This window comes from Podarcis liolepis (assembly GCF_965112155.1).
Source record: "Podarcis liolepis genome assembly, chromosome: 1".
Taxonomy (NCBI): Eukaryota; Metazoa; Chordata; class Lepidosauria; order Squamata; family Lacertidae; genus Podarcis; species Podarcis liolepis.
Window position 1 is genome coordinate 2,156,881 of NC_139554.1, and position 21,315 is coordinate 2,178,195.

Here is a 21,315-nt window from a genome sequence, read left to right on the forward strand (position 1 = left end):
AACTTCCCTAAGCATACCATAGATTATTTTTATTGACATTTCATTCTAATTAATGCAGAAACCAGGTATTGCAAATACTTACGTAGGTGAGGATTCATCGGGGCTAGAAGGGAAGGAGAGAGAAGATCCTAAAATTAATTAATTTCTGCACATGCTGATGAGAAATTTGCGGCTCTGCCCCCTCTAATTATCTTTCCAAATCCACTTAAATTGCATTCTCAGTTCGTTTTATTTAAGGCATTTACATTTATTTATTCAAGACCTCAATTTTTCATACATCTAAATGGTGTGCATACAAAACCACCTACAGAAAACAGGATTTCTGATGTTGCATTTTTTATGTTTTGTCAGTTTAATTTTGTCCAGTTTTTTTTATATTAACTTTGCACTGGCCTTATTTCTGTAGAGCGAAAGGCATTACATAAATACTCGTATGACATAAATGCATTGCAACGAACATTTCGCCTCCGGTTCAAGTGGGTTTATTTTGTAAGCGTATATTCATGTTTCAGTAAAACAACTTCTGAGATGGAGGGAATGGGCAAGGAAATCCTGGCACTCTGCCCGACTCTTGCTGATACGTCGGAGGAGATTTAATAAATAAATAAGTTCCTGCAAAGGCGTAGGAATTTTATAAATAAAATATAATAAAATAATTACAAAGATAAATGATGTAATGTGACTCTAAGGCTACAGAGGAAGGGAAGATCTCGGATCTGAATATCTGGAACCCATTTGTTCTTCTGCATCCTACATCAGGGATAGGGGAACGTTTGCTCCCACTCGATGTTGTTAAATGCCAACTCACATTAGGCCCAGGAACCATAGCCAATGGTCTAGCAGGGTGGGGGCTGTAATCCAAAAACATCTGGAAGGCCACAGATTCCCCATCCCTGTTGTGTTTCATGGAAATAGGTTTGAAAAGCATTGTGTATATAAGAGGGTCAGCATCTTAAAAAGCAAAGCAGAGACATCACCTTGCCAACAAAGGTCCGTATAATTAAAGCTCTGGTTTTCCCATTAGTGATGTATGGAAGTGAGAGCTGGACCATAAAGAATGCTGATCGCCGAAGAATGGATGCTTTTGAATTCTGGTGCTGGAGGAGACTCTTGAGAGTCCCATGGACTGCAAGAAGATCAGACCTCTCCATTCTTAAGGAAATCAGCCCTGAGTGCTCACTGGAAGGACAGATCGTGAAGCTGAGGCTCCAATACTTTGGCCACCTCATGAGAAGAGAAGACTCCCTGGAAAAGACCCTGATGTTGGGGAAGATGGAGGGCACAAGGAGAAGGGGACGGCAGAGGACGAGATGGTGGGACAGTGTTCTTGAAGCTACCAGCATGAGTTTGACCAAACTGCGGGAGGCAGTGGAAGACAGAAGTGCCTGGCCTGCTCTGGTCCAGGGGGTCACAAAGAGTCAGACACGACTAAATGACTAAACAACATATAAGAAGAGCCTGCTGGATCAGGCCAGTGGCCCTCCTGGTTCCGCATGCTGTTCTCTCGGCAGCCACCCAGATGCCTGCGGAGAACCTGAAACCCGATCATGAATGCAACCCTCCCCTCCTGCAACTTCCCAGAAACTCTAGCCACCAAGAGCCTTCCCCTCCACAAATTTGTACGTTCCTGATTTCAAGGCCGCCCAAGGTGGTACCCATCCCAGCCTCCTCTGGAAGCATGGGCTATAGTTTGACTATGCAATGTGTAAAGAAATATGTGGCTTGCCCAAGAGGTCTTTGCAGGCAAGACCTCTGCTTCCTTTCTCCAGCCCATCTCATTCACTCGGATTCTCTGTCTTCTCCTAGGCAACTCTTCAGAAGAAGAACCTGCTACATCTGGCCAGTGACCCATCTAGTCCAACATCCTGTTCTCTCTCTCTCTCTCTCTCTCTCTCTCTCTCTCTCTCTCTCTTAGCTTTCACATGCTTTATTGAAAGTAATTGATAACAAAACATTCCTGTGTATGATTATGTCCAAGTATACAGTGGTGCCTCGCAAGACGAAAAGAATCCGTTCTGTGATTCTCTTCGTCTAGCGGTTTTTTCGTCTTGCGAAGCAAGCCCATTGACTGATTAGCAGATTAGCGCTATTAGCGCTATTAGTGGCTTTTAGCAGCTTTTAGTGGTTTATCGGCTGATCGGATCAGCTGATAAGCAGTTTAGCGGCTTAGAAAAAGGGGGGGCGAAGGGAAAAAAACCAACAGGAACTCGCAAGACATTGTTGTCTTGCGAAGCAAGCCCATAGGAGATTCGTTTTGTGAAGCACCTCCAAAACGGAAAACGCTTTCGTCTAGCGAGTTTTCCGTCTTGCGAGGCATTCGTCTTGCGGGGCACCACTGTACAAATAAAAATCAGTTCAATCTTAGTCCATTTCACCATACATTCTTACTAAAGTACATAAGACTTCCTGTCATACCCCCCCAGTGTATTTACCATTTCTACTATCTGTTGTACATATACCGTATTTTTTGCGCCACAAGACACACTTTTTTCTTCCTAAAAAAGTAAGGGGAAATGTCTGTGCATCTTATGGAGCAAATGCGTGGTCCCTGGAGCCGAATTGCCCAGCGACAAAAAGCAGATCGTGCTTTTTTCTTTCTTTTTCTTTTTGAAAGAGGGAAAGGGGTGTTGAAACAAAGCCGCTGATAGTTTCTGGGGAGAGAGATAAGGGACGCTAGAGATAAAGGAGGCTGCCTGGGAGGGGGGAGGTAAAGACAGCAAACTTGCAAAGGGGGGAAACAGGAAGACTAAAGCAATAAGGAGAGAAAAATAGAAGAAAAGGAGGAGCAAAAGAGAGATAAGGGAGGCTAGTGGAGGCTGCCTGGGAGGGGGGAGGTAAAAGCCCATGGATCCTCAGGATTTTTGCATTGGATCACCCCAAATTCACCATCAGATCACATAGCATGTCCATGGCTACAGCCTGCACCAAAAAAATCATGCACCCACTGTTGCGTGGGGCCGCAATAGCGCAAAAACGTGGTTACAAAGCATGGATCCACATGGAACCTCAGGATTTTTGAATTGGGTCACCCCAAATTCACATGTCTGTGGCCCCAGCATGAACCACAAAAATCATACATCCACTATTTCGTTCAGAATATTTCTTTTCTTATTTTCCTCCTCTAAAAACTAGGTGTGTCTTATGGTCAGGTGCGTCTTATGGAGCGAAAAAATGTGGTAATGACTACTTTGTTCTTTTTATGTTATCTTATAATATCTTTCACCTTTTCATTTTTATTTTTATTTGTTTTTTTTTATTTTATTTTACACCGAGGCCATTCAAATGGTGCCATAGATGCCACAACTTCCTGTTCTCAAGGTGGCCACCCAGACGCCCGTGGAAATCCAAAGGAAGAGTCCGAGCACAGGAACAACCTCTCCTCCTGTGGTTTCCAGAAACGGGTATTCAGAAGCATTGCTGCCTCCAGCTCTGAAGGCAGAGCATAGACTTCATCCTGGTTGGAGCCACCGATAGCCCTTTTCTCCTCCATGAATCAGTCCAATCCTCTTTTAAAGCCATCTAGGTTGGTGGCTGGGACGCGGGTGGCGCTGTGGGTTAAACCACAGAGCCCAGGGCTTGCCGATCAGAAGGTTGGCAGTTTGAATCCCCGCAACGGGGTGAGCTCCCGTTGCTCGGCCCCTGCTCCTGCCAACCTAGCAGTTTGAAAGCACGTCAAAGTGCAAGTAGATAAATAGGTACCGCTCTGGCGGGAAGGTAAGCGGCGTTTCCGTGCACTGCTCTGGTTTGCCAGAAGCGGCTTAGTCATGCTGGGCACACGACCCAAAAAAATTGTCTGTGGACAAACGCAGGATCCCTTGGCCTATAGAGCGAGATGAGCGCCGCAACCCCAGAGTCGGCCACGACTGGACCTAATGGTCAGGGGTCCCTTTACCTTTACTTTAGGTTGGTGGCTGCCACTGTCTCCTGTGGCAGGGAGTTCCAAAGTTTGGCTATGCACTGCATGAAGGACTTCCTTTTGTTTGACCCAAATCTTCCCCCATTCACCTGCCCATGAAAATGGCTCCAGTGCTGACCTTTCCGCCTTTATGGATCTGAGCCCGTTATGGATCTGAGCACTCGAATGCTACCGTGGTCTGAAATTTTACTCAGCAAAAACCCTTTTGAAAGAACACTTTGATTCAGCTGCACTGCCTTTATTCCCCCACCCCATTCCTTTCTCTAAGAAGAATAATCAGCAATTTGCTTCCTGTGTAATTTTCCACGGGAAAAACGTAGTCAATTATTCAAGATCGCCCTCTCCGTGTTTGCTAACATAATTACTTCTCATTTGCTGAGGAACGCACTTTTCTCTCTCCCTTTTTTGGCATTCTCCTGACTCCAAATGAACCCAAATTGTGGGGGGACAGCGCTGAGCGACACTCGCTTTGTCGCCAAAGTTTGTGGCTTTCAGGGAAGCTATCATTAATGGCGGACCTTGAATGGCGCAATATTCATATTGTTCTCAGTGTGGCGGCCAGGGCGGAACGGGTGGGCTGGCAAACAAGGCTCACCTCCCCTGTGAGTGACAGGAGCACAGAAACAAATCCAACATGCTGCTTAGTTATTTGAATGTCAGGGAACGGCAGCGAAAAGAGAATCTGGAAATGTAGGTGGGGGGAGCTGCAGCTCACGGTGATTCTTCCGCTGTCCCTTCTGAAAGTTCTGGCGCCGAATGGGTGGGAGAGACGGTGGCAAACCAGTGCAAGGTGGTGGATAGAGCACTGGGCTACGACCTGAGAGAGACCCGGGTTCGAATTCAGCCTCAGCCTTGCAGCTCACTGCAGGACCTTAAGCCAGTTACTGCCTCTGAGACCAGCTTACTTCGCAGGTTTGTCGAGAGGAGAAAACGCAAAGCAATTTTTTCCACTAACAGACACTTCTCGGTTTGGCAGTTTCACTAATATGTGCATTTCTATGCAAATATATGCATTTCTGTGCACATTACTAGGCTGGGGAAATGCAGTGCAAAATTCAGAGAGGAGAAAATTTGGAAATTTGCCTCTGTTTCAGCTGGCACATCATCTCAGAAAGTGCGAATTACGTAGATATGCCTTTCAGGGTGAAATGGATCGATTATCTCTCCCATCCCTAAGGCAGTGGAGCTGCAGGAGCAACTACCTCATCCTAAAACAGGGACGTCCAACTCCCAATGGACTGCGATCTACTCACAGTATAAAAAAACTGGCAGTGATCTACCCATGGATGGATCAAAGTTGTTGAGCTTTTCTTAGCAAGCAAATGAATGAATGGAACTTAATCTATGAATGAATGGAACTGAATGAGCATTGCGATATACACAGAACATAATAAAAAGTCAATTGTGTAAAACACAGCTTGTTGTTTAGTTGTATCCGCCTCTTCGTGACCCCCTGGACCAGAGCAGGCCAGGCCCTCCTGTCTTCCACTTCCTCCCGTAGTTTGGTCAAACTCATGCTGGTAGCTTCGAGAACACTGTCCCACCATCTCGTCCTCTGTCGTCCCTTCTCCTTGTGCCCTCCATCTTTTCCAACATCAGGGTCTTTCCCAGGGAGTCTTCTCTTCTCATGAGGTGGCCAAAGTCTTGGAGCCTCAGCTTCAGGATCTGACCTTCCAGTGAGCACTTAGGACTGATTTCCTTAGGAATGGAGAGGTTTGATCTTCTTGCAGCCCATGGATCATTGCCTTGCTGTGGTGAAGGGGCTTGAATAACTCAGAGAAGCTATGAGCTATGACATGTAGGGCCAACCAAGATGGACAGGTCATAGTTGAGAGTTTTGACCAAACGTGATCCACCTGGAGCTGGCAAGCCACTCCAGTATCCCTGCCAAGAAAATTCCATGGACAAAGACCAAACACGGCTTAGGGTCCTGAATCTGCAGTCAAATAGTGGACCTTAATCTTGGGGGGAAGGATATCCCTGAGGGACCAGAGATCTACCAGGAACACCCCGCAATCTACCAGTAGATAGTGATCTATCTGTTGAACGTGCCTGTCCTAGAACATCCCACCTGGTCACGATCCAACTTTGTTATGCACCAATGCATAAGAGTCACTCCCTGAATGCTCCTCCCCACTATTCCTTATTTCTAACTGTAAAATCATAGAATAATTGGAATGTACAGTTGGAAGGAAACCTGAGGGCATCTAGTCTAACTTCCTGCAATGCAGGAATCTCATCTAAATGACCGATGGCCACCCAACCTCTGCTTAAAAACCTCCAAGGAAGGAGAGTCCACCACCTCCTAGGGAGATGATTTCACTGTCAAAGAGCTCTTGCTGTCAGAAAGTTCTTCTGAATCTCCTTTCTTGTAACTTGATGTCGCTGGTTCGAGTCCTGCTCTCCAGAGCAGGAGGCAACAAGCTTGCTCCATCTTCCACCTGACAGACCTTGAGATATTTGAAGACAGCTCTCATTTCTCCTCTCAGTCCCCCCTGCAAACCATTGTCCTAACCATAAGCCAGCTTTGGCAAAACGGTGGCATGCAGATAAATAATAATTAGAATCTGGATGAAGTAATCCACTTATTCCTGCTTATTTCCGGAGCAGATCTGATTGCGTCCACCTTGAGTGTTTGGCGTTGTCATGGAGATAGCCTCAGACGATACCTGGATAACAGGCTCATTTGCAGCCGTGAGTCAAGAGGAAGGCAGGCGATATCGTAAACATTTACCACGCAGAAGTTCAAACGTTAAAGCAAGACGAATGCAGGAGTTAAGGAAGAATTTACAACCCAGTTGGTAGCATGACTAATCTTTCGCTCTCCCCAACTCCTCTCTTTCCAGCCTGCGGCCAAAGAGCCATGAATCAGACTATTAATATTCTCAATAAACTTCTAATTGCATGTGTGGCACTTTGCACAAGCCAAAATGTCTCATTCTTTGAAAAAGATGTTGCCCTCCTTTTTTCGCGCAGGAGAGCCAGCCAAGTATATACATACATGTGTGTGTGCCTGCAACAGAGATAATATTCAGGATGGATTTTTTTTTAAGGACTTCTTCACCCAGGGCGTAGGCAAACTATTGAACTCGCTCTCAGAGAAGGCAGTGGTAGCCACCAAACCTAGGTGGTTTAAAAAGAACTTTGGTCAAATTCATGGAGGAGAGGACAATTGATGGCTCCTGGCCAGGATGGCTGGCCTCTGCAACCAGGGTCGGATCTTTATCCACAAGGCTTGGTTTCCAGACCCTGGATCATCTTGGTTGCCCTCCTCTGCGCACCTTCCAGCTTATCAGATTGCCAGCACAGTGGTGCCTCGCAAGACGAAAAGAATCCGTTCTGTGATTCTCTTCATCTAGCGGTTTTTTCGTCTTGCGAAGCAAGCCCATTGACGGATTAGCTGATTAACGCTGTTAGCGCTATTAGCGGCTTTTAGCGTCTTATCGGCTTATCGGATCAGCTGATAAGCAGCTTAGCGGCTTAGGAAAAGGGGGGGGGAAGGAAAAAAAACCCGCAGGAACTCGCAAGACATTGTAGTCTTGCGAAGCAAGCCCATAGGAGATTCGTTTTGCAAAGCACCTCCAAAACGGAAAACTCTTTCGTCTAGCGAGTTTTCCGTCTTGCGAGGCATTCGTCTTGCGGGGCACCACTGTATCCTTCTTAGATTGTGGTGCCCCAAACTGGACACAGGATTCCAGGTGGGGTCTGACCAGGGCCATCTTTACCTGGGGGTGCAAGGGGTGCAGGGCACCCAGGTGCTGAATTCTGGGGGGCGCCCGGCGCCCACCTCTGAAACCGCCTAAGCTCTTAACTATCTACCTGTTATGAAATAATAAGTAATTTTGATCAAGCTAGAAAAACAAAATACATATACAGTGGATGCTCGGGTTGCAAATGTGAGCCATGCGGGGATGCACATTCGCAACCCGCAGCGTTCGCAACCCGCAGCAGTGCGTCTGCGCATACGCGGGTTGCAATTTGGCGCTTCTGCACATGCACAAAGCGTGATTTAGCGCGTCTGTGCATGTGCGACCCCCGAAACCTGGAAGTAACCTGTTCTGGTACTTCCAGGATTCAGCGGGTCCGTAACCTGAAAAAACGCAACCTGAAGCGTCTGTAACCTGAGGTATGACTGTATACCCAGGTGTTACCGAAATGTATACCTACTGTTTCAGTTGCAGATAGGTAGCCGTGTTGGTCTGCCATAGTCAAAATAAAAAAATTCCTTCCAGTAGCACCTTAAAGACCAACTAAGTTAGTTCTTGGTATGAGCTTTCGTGTGCATGCACACTTCTTCAGATACACTGAAACAGAAGTTGCCAGATCCTTCTATATAGTGAGAAGGTGGGGAGGGGTATTACTCAGAAGGGTGGTGGGAATGGGTGATTGGCAGATAGCTGAGATGAGCCTGTTGACGACTCTTAATGACTGCAATAGGTCTTACAGGAAAAGGCAAGGGGTGAGAAGGTGAAAAATGGCTTAGTCATGTATAGTGAGATAAGAATCCAATGTCTTTGTTCTGACCAGGTCTCTCCATGGTTTTAAGTTTGGTAATGAGTTGCAATTCAGCAGCTTCTCTTTCCAGTCTATTTCTGAAATTCCTTTGTAGTAAAACAAAGGAATTTCACTAAAGGACTTTCGACTTTGTGTGCTCATTTACCAAAGACGCGCCGCACCAGCAGCGGCGCTTGTCATTCACAACGGCGGCGCTTCTCAGACTTGGGGGCGCTGGGTGGATCTTTGCACCCTGGCGGCGCATACACTAAAGACTCCCCTGGGTCCGATCAAGGAATAATAATAATAATAATAATAATAATAATAATAATAATAATAATAATAATAATTTATTTATACCCTGCCCATCTGGCTGTGTTTCCCAGAAGAGAGCAGGTATCTCTTTGACTAGACAGCAGGCTTCACAGCATCTCGCTTCCTCTGCTGCCGGCTCCCTGCAGCACCTCCTGCTATTGGGACCTGATCCTGCGGGCAGCCAAGTTCTGCAAGCATGGTGGATCTGCTTGGCAGGCTTAGCTAAGGCCCTAGTGAAGGGCTTTGGCTTCCTCTCATGCTATAAAAGGCAGCCTTAAAAAACAGCCTTTTTTTATGATGATGTACTTACAATGTGGAAAATTCCCCCTTTAAAAACGAGGTAGAGGGAGATTGTAAACATTCAATTAACTGCCTTTGGTTACCGGCTGAGAACAGTTTCGTTCCTGGCATTTGGAGGAGGACGTTTCAGCCGACAAAAGGTTTATGCTCTATTAATACGATTAATTGGCTTTAAAAGTGCTACTGGAATCTAATGTTCCATTACTGTGAGGCGAGACACCCTCCTGTCCTATTGCTGCAAAAGGAAAAAAAGCCATTTGTTGAGGGAGGGATATTGTCTAAAGCTTTGAAGAGCCACATTTCCCAAGATCCTCAAATTAGGGACCCCATAGGGTCACCCAGTCCTCCCTTCCTACGATGCAGTGCTTGCAAAGAAACCCTCTGCAATTTGCAAGGCGTAGTTCCAGGGCTGTCTGCACATTTTAATCTGTTGTTGTTGTTTTTTAGTTTGTCACTGATTTTATCTTTGGAATATTTTAATTATTTCCTTTCCCGATGGCTTCATTGTCTTGCCTTTTCCGAAAACTGCTTTGAGGTTTCGAGGGGTGATTGTTTACAATCTACAATTCTACGAAATTACAATGACGAAGCAAATATTCTTACCGCTGTATTTGATCACGCGAATGGTCGAGTCTCCGTCTCCGAATATGGTGACCGGGGTCAGGCGGACTTCGTAAGCCTCAGGCTTGATCAGCTCTGTCAGGTTGTAGGTGATCAATTCTCCCTTCTGGATCTTCAGGTTCACAGCAATTTCCTGCTCCCACCAGCGCTGCTGTCCGGCCTAGAAGCAAGAGGCGAGAAGGTTGCTGAGTTCCAGATGAGCAAAACACGCAAATCAGCAGCGCAAAACCCGGCAAAACTTGAGAAAACCAAAAAGACGTTTATTTATGAAATGTATTAGTTCAGGCATAGGCAAACTCAGCCCTCCAGGTGTTTTGAGACCACATTTCCCACTACTCCTGTTAGCTAGGGATGATGGGAGTTGTAGTCCCAAAACATCTGGAGGGCCGAGTTTGCCTATGCCTGTATTGGTTTCTTACTTTTTTGGCCAGAAACTGAAAACGAAGTACAGAACAACTTGGGGAAGAAAACTACCGTATTTTTTGCTCTATAGGACACACTTTTTCCCTCCTAAAAAGTAAGAGGAAATGTGTGTGTGTGTTATGGAGCGAATGCAGCCTGAGCAGCTATCGCTGAAGCCAGAACAGCAAGAGGGATTGCTGCACAGCGAAAGCAGCAACCCCTCTTGCTGTTCTGGCTTCTGGGATAGCTGCACGAAGCCTCTTCAGGGCAGTGGGAGGAATAGCAAGATCCCTCTTGCTGTTCTGACTTCACTTCGCTGGAGAGGCGCTGCACAGATTCAGAATATTTTTTTCTCTTGTTTTCCTCCTCTAAAACTAGGTGCGTCTTATGGTCGGGTGCGTCATATAGAGCCAAAAATAAGGTACATAATACCAGGAAAAGATATACTGTATGTTGAAACAGGCCACCCACTCTAAAAGACCACGGATAGTTAAAATCGAAAGGTCTGGTTTAAAGGGAATGTTTTTGCACTTGAAGGATGTGCCAGGCAAGCATCCCAGGGAAAGCCTCATTCCGCAAATGAGGAGCCACCACTGAAAAGGCCCTGTTCTGATGTAGTCACCCTCCAACCCTCCCATGGAGGGAAGCACATGTCAAAGGGACTCAGGTGATCATCCTAGGGTCTGGGTCAGTTCATATGGGGAATATCCCATGAATGGCTGCCCCCCTTTGACCTCAGTGGGTCACAACCATGTCAGGAGAATTAGGGAACACCATGCGGACCTTCATTCATTTGCTCAAATCTCAATTCCAATGGTGTTCCTTCACTCTCGGCACCTGTTCCAAGACATGCTTGGAGTGGCGAAGGGTCGTGGTCTGCATGCCAATTGCCCCAGCCTCTGTCCCCTGGCATCTCCCGGCATGGCTGGGAAAGAAAGAAATCCGCTGTCTGAAGTTCTGGAGAGCCACGGTCCACATCCACACCAAGCATTGAAGGTAATTAATTGGGGGGGGGGGGAAATGATATACAACAAATTGAAGAAAATGTTCCATTTAACATTTGTTTAAAAACCCCGAGGCATTTTTGTTGGGGATTGTAGGGAAAGACCTGCCAAAAATGTTGAAAAACATCTTCATGTATGCGACAACGGCCGCGAGAGTTCTGGTAGCACAAGGATGGAAGACTGAAGAAATCCCAGTTAAAGAATCATGGCAAGAAAAATTGATGGACTATGCAGAACTGGCAAAACTGACATATAAGCTACGGGACAAGGATAACTGTGACTTTAAAGATGAGTGGGAACCCTTTACAAAGTATTTGAAGACATAACAAAGCAAACTGGACTCCTTGGCTGGCTTTGAATAAACATTCACAAACTTTTTATTGATAATAATCAGCTAAATAGTTTGAGGATCTATACAACTTTGTAACATGCAGAAAATAGCATTCTCAGAGAAATCAAAGACTGGAACTGAGGGAAGTTGGGGGGTGGGGGGGTTGGGGGGGAGGGAGGAAAAATGGGGGAAAAAACAAGGATGATATGTTTTTGGATAATATGTCTTGTTATAATTTTGAATAATAATAATAAAAAGAAAGCACTACGACGCCACATTAAACAGTTGCATTTGCAGGGGGTTGGACTAGATTATGCTTGTGGTCCCTTCCAGCTCTAAGATTCTACGATTTCTATGTATGTAGCGAGAAAACCCTATCAATCAGTTCAGAACAAAGTCTGGCTGGTGGAGGCAATTGCCTTGTCTTCATAAACAGAGTCTTTTAACAAACCTTTGCCCAACCTCAGTGTGGAGGCTTGATTTCCTTTGACATCCTACGCTAGCCTGGTTGATGGGAACAAACCGCTCAAGGTGCAAGGAAGCCAGAGCAGAGATGGCTCTTTAAACATCGCTTCTTTCCCTGGGAAATTGCATCGGGAGACGGTTCGCTTGCAGAGAGAGTCTCCATTTGACCTGAGAGGGAGACGGATGGGCCACTCTCCATTATTCATTAGGATGTAAGTGAGCAAATTTGTTTGCTTGTTTTGAGATCTTCCGGCCGATTTTCAAGGCCGTTCTCTCACAGAGCTGCTTCCAACATGTAAAACGGCAATAGAGCCCTGAAGAACGGATCAAAAAAGCAATAAAAGACCACTCTCTTTTCCCCCCAGAAGCGATGGAAGCCAATTTCACCCCCCCCCCCACAACAAGTTTTCCCAGCTAGATGAGAAGGTCTTTGCACCAGGAGTTCATTTGTTGTGAATTGCCCTGTGATATTCGGGTGAAGTGCGGTTTACAAATTGAATAATAAAAAACAATTTAAATCAATAAATTTGGGATTGTTTTAAAAATGATTTTCAGTTATGTTTCTGCACCCCCCGCCCACTGTTTTAAAAACAACTTTAGTTGCTTCATGATATGTCTGTAAAAAAAAGGTCTTTCGGCAAATATGCAAAAGGACATTCCTAAATTAATCAGTTTAATCATAAAAAAACGCGATTAAAAAGGTAGAGCTTGACAACAATGTCAGATGAGCCCTCCTGGATCAGGCCAGCAGCCAGTCATGTCCAGCTTCCTGTTCTCATAGAGGCTGTGATAAGAATTTTAAGGTCTAAGATATATAATAAATGTTCATAAGTGTACCAACCAAGCACGTACATAGATCAGCACAGGAAGACCAACATGAAACCATTTTTGATTCCCAAACTGACCAAATGTTTTCTCTGCAAGGTCAGAGGAAAATGGGAAAGCCTCCCCATTGTCTTTTCCTTCACAAATCCTGTCTTAAGGGCACATTTAAGATATGAATAGGGTGTCAGCCTGTGACCTGGCTCAGGAACTAAGTATTTATCATTACAAAAGACTGGCCAGGCTCCCCAGGGTATCCAGTCAAGTGAGCATTAACAGGTAACCCGTCAGATGAGATAAACAATGCACTCAGATTTCTGCTGTAGACCGCCTTTTCTGTGATGTATGTATGATGTATGGAGGGGTGGTCTGGAGCTCCAGGGCAGGTAATTTAAAATGTCTATATGAGGGCTGGCACACTTTGGTTCTGGGTTCCTCCTCCATTCCTGCGTGTGAGGGGCGCACCCTGTTGCAACAGCTTAATAAAGATCAGGCTTCCTAGCTGCTTTGCTTCTCAATATTCTCTGGTTGGCCTCTGTTGTTTTCTCCTACCGATAGAGAACCTACATAAGGACTCTATATGGGCTCTTGGATACCCCATAAGGGAAAAAGGGCAGATTTTTATTTACAACCAGGCCAACCAAATAATTGGGGCAAACTTGTAAGTAGATTTGAGAAGAGCAACAAGAACAGCACCAAGAATTTTATGCACTCTTGAGGACTAACACCTTTGCTATGGCATAAACTGTAGTCCACGAAAGGCAACCAGCATGTTAGTTTTTAAGATACTGCAAGACTCTTTGTTGTCTCCATTTAAGTGTGTCAGCAGAATCAACAAGTTTGGCTCGGGATGGAGAATTAAAGATGCCGAACTCAGCCCCAGTTAAAATGGGAAGGAGAGCGACCTGGAACAAAAGGTGCCGTGGCATTTAATGATTCATGCATTGCTTAGCTGCAAAAGAGCAGAGTTGTGTCCTGACACATGTAACCGCAGACCGCCTGGGACAGGAGAATAATGGGGCTATTTGCAAGATGAATTTAAAGGGGAGACAGCAATTTCAGAACATGCTGAAAGTTTGCTTTGAACTTCCCGTTGCTGGTATTATTTAAATTTGTGGACAAGATCATTATATACAAATGAAATAGAAAAGAAAATAATAAAAAGAAATGTGTGTGTGTGTGTGGGGGGGGGAGATAGCATAGCAAGCAAGCAAGCAAACAAACAAACAAACACCCTTTACAGTATGGTGAAAGGAAAAAAATATCATCATTTACATTGGAATTCCAGAAATGTGAAAACAGGGCCTACCTCTCCATTAATTTGTTTTCGTGATTGTGTTTCTCTCATAATTTTTTATCATTAAGGCAGTTTGCCAAATTTTTCTTAACCAATTAGACACGGTAGGGGGGAATCTTTATTTTTCCATTTCCCCGCGAGATACTGTTTTGCTGCTGTTAGCAGTGTGGTAATAAGCTGTAAATCAGTATTAATGGCTTCATTTTATAGTTTGAAGGGCAACCAACATGATCGGGGGGGGGGGGGGGTGGTGGAGGCAATGATGGCGTCCGATGGCTACTGGCCAAGCTGTCTACGCCTCCCTAGGAGGAAGTTGCTGGAAATTGTTGGAGGGGAAAGGGCTCTTGGGCTTGGATCCTGCTCTCCTGTTTCCCCAAAGCAACTGTTCAGCCCCTGTGAGAACAGCCAGCAGGTTCTTCTTACGTTCTTAGTCCTTGTGCTTCGTGTGACAAACCACGTATAAATATTCCTTACATTCTGCACGCAGCTCAGAGGACTTGACGCTCATCCAGGCTTGTGTGTTGAGCAAGCTACTTTATGGAAGTGGGTCGTGGGTCGTGGGCAACATATAACCATCAGGAGCGATGCCTCAACACCTTCCATGTGCATTGCATCAATAATAATAATAATAATAATAATAATAATAATAATAATAATAATAATAATTTATTTATATCCCACCCTCCCCAGCCAAAGCCGGGCTCAGAGTGGCTAACAAAAGTAAAAATAGCACAATTTACACAAAACCACAGTCAAGTAATTGGAATACATTCTAAAATCAGTTCAGAATCAAATGAATGGAAACCATTGGGCTAGAGTTCTATGAGGATTACAGAAGGAGAGAGGGAGTCAGGCTGTGCCCTGGCCAAAGGCCTGGTGGAACAGCTCTGTCTTGCAGGCCCTGTGGAAAGATGTCAAGTCCCGCAGGGCCCTGGTCTCTTGGGACAGAGCGTTCCACCAGATCGGAGCCACATCTAAAAAAGCCCTGGCTCTGGTTGAGGCCAGCCTAACCTCCCTGTGGCCCGGGACCTCCAAGATGTTTTGTTTGAAGACCATACGGTCCTCCGTGGGACATACCAGGAGAGGCGGTCCCGTAGGTACAAGGGTCCTAGGCCGTATAGGGCTTTAAAGGTTAAAACCTGCACCCTGAACCTGATCCTGTACTCCACCGGGAGCCAGTGTTGGGCACCACGTAGCAGAGATAATCCTAAACAAAGATGTGGTCTCCCAAATCCACATTCCCGGCATGTTCACACTCTTGTCTCCATGATGTCTACGTTGGTTTGGCCACGTCCACGCAATGGAAGATGGCAAGACCCCCAAGGACACGCTCCATGCGGAACGAGCTTCAGGCACCAGGCCTGTTGGCAGAACAACTCTGTGCTACAAAGATGCTTATAAAGGTGACATGAAGTCTGGCGACATCAACCGCGCCATGTGGGAATCCCTTGCAGACGACCGCAGTGCCAGCAAACAGCCAGCGGTGACCAGAGGAGGAATGAGCGCTGGGAGGAGCACAGAGAGAAGGAACTCCCTGGTGCATCTGCAGTAGCACAACTGGACGCCTTCCTCTGCCCCAGCTGCAACAAAACATGTCTCTCCCATATTGGTTTCTACAGCCACAGCAGATGCTGTAACTCCTCAACAGTCTGACTTCACCCACAAAGGTGCACTGTTCCATTCAGGGCCGTCTTTAGCACATGCGGTGCCAGGGCGCAAAAAACTGCGCAGCGCCCCCAATTTTTTTTGGGGGGGCAGGCCCAAGTTGTGGAGCTTTTTGGGGGGTGGGCATGCAACTCTCTCCCATGCCGCTGTGAGAGGGGAGCAATCCCCACAGAGGGTGGGGGAAGGCCAGCTGCCTCAGCGTCTGCAGCAGTAAAAAGCCTGCGGTGCTCCAAAGGGGTCTGCTCCGCTCAGCAGTGGCTGTCGGCTGGCCTGGCTTTCTGCAATCCCCGGACTCCAAATCTCAGCCCTGGACTCTCGGCCGGGCACCCCTGAGAGCCCCGCACCCCGAGTGCCTATGGGTAAGGCGGCCCTGGTTCCATTGTCTCCTGAGACAGACAGATGCCAAAGCAACATGCCGGTGCTTGAATAAAAAGAGAGCTTTAAGGTGAATCTGTACATTGCTTGCTTTTCCTCAAACAGCATTGATTGAGACCTTTTGCCCGCTTGTGATGGTCACCCGTACATAAGAGAGAGGGGGGGGGAGCAGACAATGACAGGTCCTGTTCCCTTTCACTGGCTTCGTCTCCTCCTGCAGAGCTTGAGTGACAGCTCAATTTTTCCAGCTCCGAGGGATCTTGGTGATCGACGCCGTTGCAGCCGGAGGGGTGGTGGGTGCGCTCCGGAAACTTAAAGGTTTTCAACTTTCACAAGATTGTTACCCGTCAAAACCCTCTTGACATGTGTTTAGAACTCGCTCTGTCAGGGAACAGCGGCAGAATGACAAGAGGTGCTGTTTAAGGAATTCTGCCACAGAGCCGGGCGATTGATCTCCGGTAGAATCTGGGTCGTTTCTCACTCAGATCCAGACAGACTTTTGTCTCGCTGGGAAATAAAAATAATAATAATAATAAGCACCTGCATTCAGGAGAGGGCAGGGGTGGTTTGCCACTTCCAAGACTGCCTGAGCTGTGCCTGAGCACCGCAGCCCATCTCCCACATGGGTGGAGGCAACTCAGAGAAGTCTCTTTCGAAGTTGCACCATGCAGTGAGACTTCATTGCTCCCGTCAGTTTACTCTCTCGCCATTTATTCCTTGTTATTCAACAAGAAGCCTTGGAAGAAGGATGAAGGGAAGAAAGGGAGGCAGGCGGGTGGTGAATCATCCATCCATCTGCACAGGGAAGGACTGTTCCTGCTCCATCTGGCAAGTGACTGACACCCTTATCTGCCCTTTCAGGATCCTGGAAGTTGCCGATATCGCCTCCTGTGTCCTCCCATCAATCAAGACGTGATTGACGTGGCTTTGAATAGGCTCCTCCGCTTGCCATTTCTGGAGTCTGCTCGGAACCAATTCCGAGAAGGCTGCCGAAACTCTCTAGAAAACAGGAGGGCAAAAGAGCATGGGTGCTGGATCAGGCCGGTGGGCCATCTGCAGATGCAACCCATCAACGCTTCTCAAGGCCACTGGCTGGGAAATACAGGAGGGGAGCAAGTGCTCTTGTACTCACATCCCGCTTGCTGGTTTCTCCTCGGGGCATCTGGTTGTGAGGAGAGGATGTGGGAGTGGATGGACCGCTTGCATGGTTCTGCAGGATATTTGTATGTCCTTAAGCTAGCGCAGCATCTGAAACCAGAGGCCTTCCTCCTGGGCATAGTGGACCAATCGGTGTTAAAGAAAGATAGAACTTTTTTTATGTATGCTACTGCAGCAGCATGAATTCTCATCGCAAAGCATTGGAAGACAAAAGATCTACCCACCCTGGAAGACTGGCAGATGCAACTAATAGACTACATGGAGATGGCGGAAATGACTGGCAGAATCCGAGACCAGGGAGAAGAGCTGGTGGAGGAAGATTGGACGAAATTTAAAATTTATTTGCAGAAATATTGTAAAATTTCTGAATGTTGAGGACATTGAAATGAAACGCAGGGGCTTTAGCAACAAAGTAAAATGTATGATTTGGATAAATAACAGATAAACTAATAGGACATGAATTTGCTGAACTAATTTTTAAAAGGGATACAAGATCGGGAGATGTGAGGAAGTCAGGAAAATAAGTTAACTAAAGACGAGAAACTAAGAAAAAGGGAATTTTTGTTTTTTCTGTATATGTGTTTTCTTTTTCTTTTTTTGTGCTCAATGTTTGTATTATTGTATTTTGTAATTTTGCATTCTTTTCTGTTTTTGTATTTCTTTTGAATTTTCTTATTGTTAAAACCTAATAAAATATTTATATATATAAAAAAAAATTAAGCTAGCCCAGCACCCTGTTCCCAGGATGCCCCATTGGGAATGATGATGGTGGTGGTGATGATGATAATATTAATAATAATAAATTTATTATTTACACCTCACCCATCTGGCTGAGTTTCCCCAGCCACTCTGGGCGACTCTCAACAGAATATTAAAAACATCATAAAAGAGTTATATGCCGCCAATATGACTGGGTTTCCCCAGCTGCTCTGGCGAGCTCCCAACAAAATAGTAAAAGATCAAACATCAAAAACTTCCCTAAACAGGACTGCCTTCAGATGTCTTCAGATGACTGCCTTCAGAAGTCAGATAGTTGTTTATTTCCTTGACACCTGCAGGGAGGGTGTTCCATAGGGCAGGCGCCACCACCAAGAAGGCCCTTTGCCTGTAACCTCACTTATTGCAAGGAGGGAACTGCCAGAAGGCCCTCGGCGCTGGACCTCAGTGTCTGGGCTGAATGATGGGGGTGGAGACGCTCCTTCAGGTCTATTGGGCCAAGGCTGTTTAGCACCAACACTTTGCATTGTGCCCGGAAACATACTGGGATCCAATGTAGGTCTTACAGGACTGGTGTTATCTGGTCTCGGCAGCCACTCCCAGTCCCCAGTCTAGCTGCCGCGTTCTGGATTAGTTGGAAGCCCATAAGCAGGACCTGAATGCATTTTGTCTCTCTGCTCTTACCATACATATTCTATGTTTCTCTGGCCTCAAGAGATCTGCACTGCAGGGGTCATCCCTAGATTAAAGTGGGTTGGGCTAGATGACCCTTTGGGTCCCTTCCTAACCTACAATTCTATGATTCCAGCCAAGATTTTGCACATGGAGAAATGAAGCGCTCAGGGTTGTTATTTTTATTTATTTTTGCTAAAGCACAGGCATAGAGGATATTTTGTTTTTGTTTAGCGAAAAGCTTCATTTAAGTTTTAAAAAACCCCCACGTTGCTCTGTTCTAACAACACAAAACACCCCGAGCTCCTCAAAACTCCATGGGGCAGCCTTTTTGACAGCCTCGCTTTGTAATGCCTATCGGAAAGCCTCTAAGGCCCAGACTGGCGTGGAGCTGCAAAGGCTTTTAAAATGCGGGAAATGAAGAGCTTTGTTTAAGCACAGATTGAAACGGAGGGAGCACAGAGTGACTTGGAAAAAGATCAGAATTTTGTTTCGCCTAGAAAACAAAAGATTGAGAGGAGATAGGATTTGTTGTTGTTTCATCGTTTAGTCATGTCCGACTCTTCATGACCCCATGGACCAGAGCACGCCAGGCACTCCTGTCTTCCACTGCCTCCCGCAGTTTGGTCAAACTCATGCTGGTAGCTTCAAGAACACTGTCCCACCATCTCGTCCTCTGTCGTCCCCTTCTCCTTGTGCCCTCCATCTCTCCCAACATCAGGGTCTTTCCCAGGGAGTCTTCTCTTCTCATGAGGTGGCCAAAGTATTGGAGCCTCAGCTTCAGGATCTGTCCTTCCAGTGAGCACTCAGGGCTGATTTCCTTCAGAATGGAGAGCTTTGTTCTTCTTGCAGTCCATGGGACTCTCAAGAGATAGGATAGCTATGTTCAAATATCTGAAGGGCTGCCCGGTGGAAGATTTCTTGATTTCTCTGCTCCAGATTGCAACAACCCCAGAGTTGTTCACAACTAGACCTGACTGTCAGGGGTACCTTTACTTTTAACCCATTCTGGTGTATCAGGTGCCAAGCCTAAGGGACGTCATGATCTACACAGTCCCTTTTATGTCCTTGGGAGTTCTTCCAAAATCATTACCATGGAAGGTAATAATTTTAGTGTTGGCCACCCATAAACCTCTTGCAAACAAGATTCAAAAACGCTCTGTGGGTTTTGCTGCTTTAGAAGAGAGCTCTTCTCCCGGTTAACTTGGCCCTGGATGGTGTCTGGAATAAAACCCAAGTGTCAGATTGTGGATTAAGCACCCGCACTCCAACAGGGTGGTTAATTTAAGAAATCAAGGCAAGGCAATCTAAACCTCTCAGTTGGAGCACTCGACACCCGCTCTCCAAAATCAACTCTTTGCCAAAGATGGAAATGAGATGATGTTTTCTCCAACAAAAGTGTGTGGAAATTTTGACACACAAAAAAAGGTCTCAGCCGTTTTTATTTTGCATAGGTTGAGAGCTCCTTTAGCACAGCAGCTGTGAGATGAAAAATCCTCCATTTATCGCTTTGTTTTTATTCTGTTTTTCAGAGTGAGAAACCCTCCCGAGACAGCTCACGGCGATTTTAAAACTTAAAATGACAAAAAATGGTTGATACGCAATTAAAGATGATCAAAACCAGCCAGACAACAGGAACTCACCGCCAGCATGTATGACAAAATCAACCAAACAGCAAGCAAAACAAAAAAGTTTTGAAGGGCTGCTTAAAGGCAGCTACTGTTAAGGACATTCCACAGATGTGGAGCCAACACCAAGAAAACCCTGACTCTGGCAACTGCCAGTCAGAAGGTGGAGCGGAAAGTAAGTCTGATTTCAGGGGCTGAGCATCTTCCAGCATTGAAGGGGATTGGTCTAGATGAACCTCAGGGCCTCATCCAGCTCTACAGTTCTAGGATTCTAAGATTCTATATGGGTTCTTCAAGCAGTTCCTCAAATAGCTTGGTTCCAGTGTGACCTAAATTGACAGATTCCTCATCATTCCTCATCACGGCCTAGGACTCTCATACCTATGGGACTGCCTCTCCCGGTATGCCCCATGGAGGACCTTAAGGTCCGTATATAGCAACACCCTAGAGGTCCCAGGCCCTAATGAAGTCAGATTAGCCTCAACCAGGGCCAGGGCCTTTTCAACACTGGCCCCGACCTGGTGGAACGCTCTGCCTCATGAGACCAGGGCCCTGCAGGATCTGATTTCTTTCTGCAGGGCCTGTGAGGCAGAGTTGTTTTGCTTGGCCTTTGGCTTGGAATCAGTTTGATTCCCTCCCCCTCTTTCTTTTTCCTTTTTCCTTTCTCTTCCTGCGATGAGGCTACATTTTAATATTTTAATGTTTCAATATTTTAATTGTTGCATTTTAATCTTGTTTTTAAGTTGTATTCATTCAACTTGTTTTTATTATTGCTCGTTAGCCACCCTGAGCCCGGCCTTGGCTGGGAAGGGTGGGGTATAAATAAAATTTTATTATTATTATTATTATTATTATTATTATTATTATTATTATTATCTTTAGCAGGGCTTAAACATCAGACAGAAAAGTGTGGTGGGCACGTTGGAACTCCCTGCTTATTGATATCAGGGCGGCATTTCCACTGTATTCTTCTCAGCACCTGTGGAAGCACATTCTTTTTTAGACCAGCCTACCCAGATGTTTAGGAAGTTTGAGTTTTACTGAGTTTTACTCTACTCTATTGCGGCTTTAATTGTGTGTATGTTTTAAATGATGGTTGTAAACGTTTTAGTGATAATTTGAATTTTTTTTAT

The 21,315-nt window shown here is 45.9% G+C and overlaps 1 protein-coding gene across 2 annotated transcripts in view; it reads right to left on the minus strand.

Moving 5' to 3' along the window:
• The window catches only part of MDGA2 (MAM domain containing glycosylphosphatidylinositol anchor 2), a 409,007-nt gene that overhangs the window by 19,728 nt on the left and 367,964 nt on the right, over positions 1 to 21,315 (minus strand). For both annotated transcript variants that reach the window (XM_083514663.1, XM_083514662.1), the window contains exons 11-12: positions 9,629 to 9,806; positions 83 to 103 (exon numbers count right to left, since the gene is read on the minus strand). In XM_083514663.1, the coding sequence (XP_083370789.1) occupies positions 83 to 103; positions 9,629 to 9,806 (199 nt within the window). The remainder of the gene's footprint in view (positions 1 to 82; positions 104 to 9,628; positions 9,807 to 21,315) is intronic.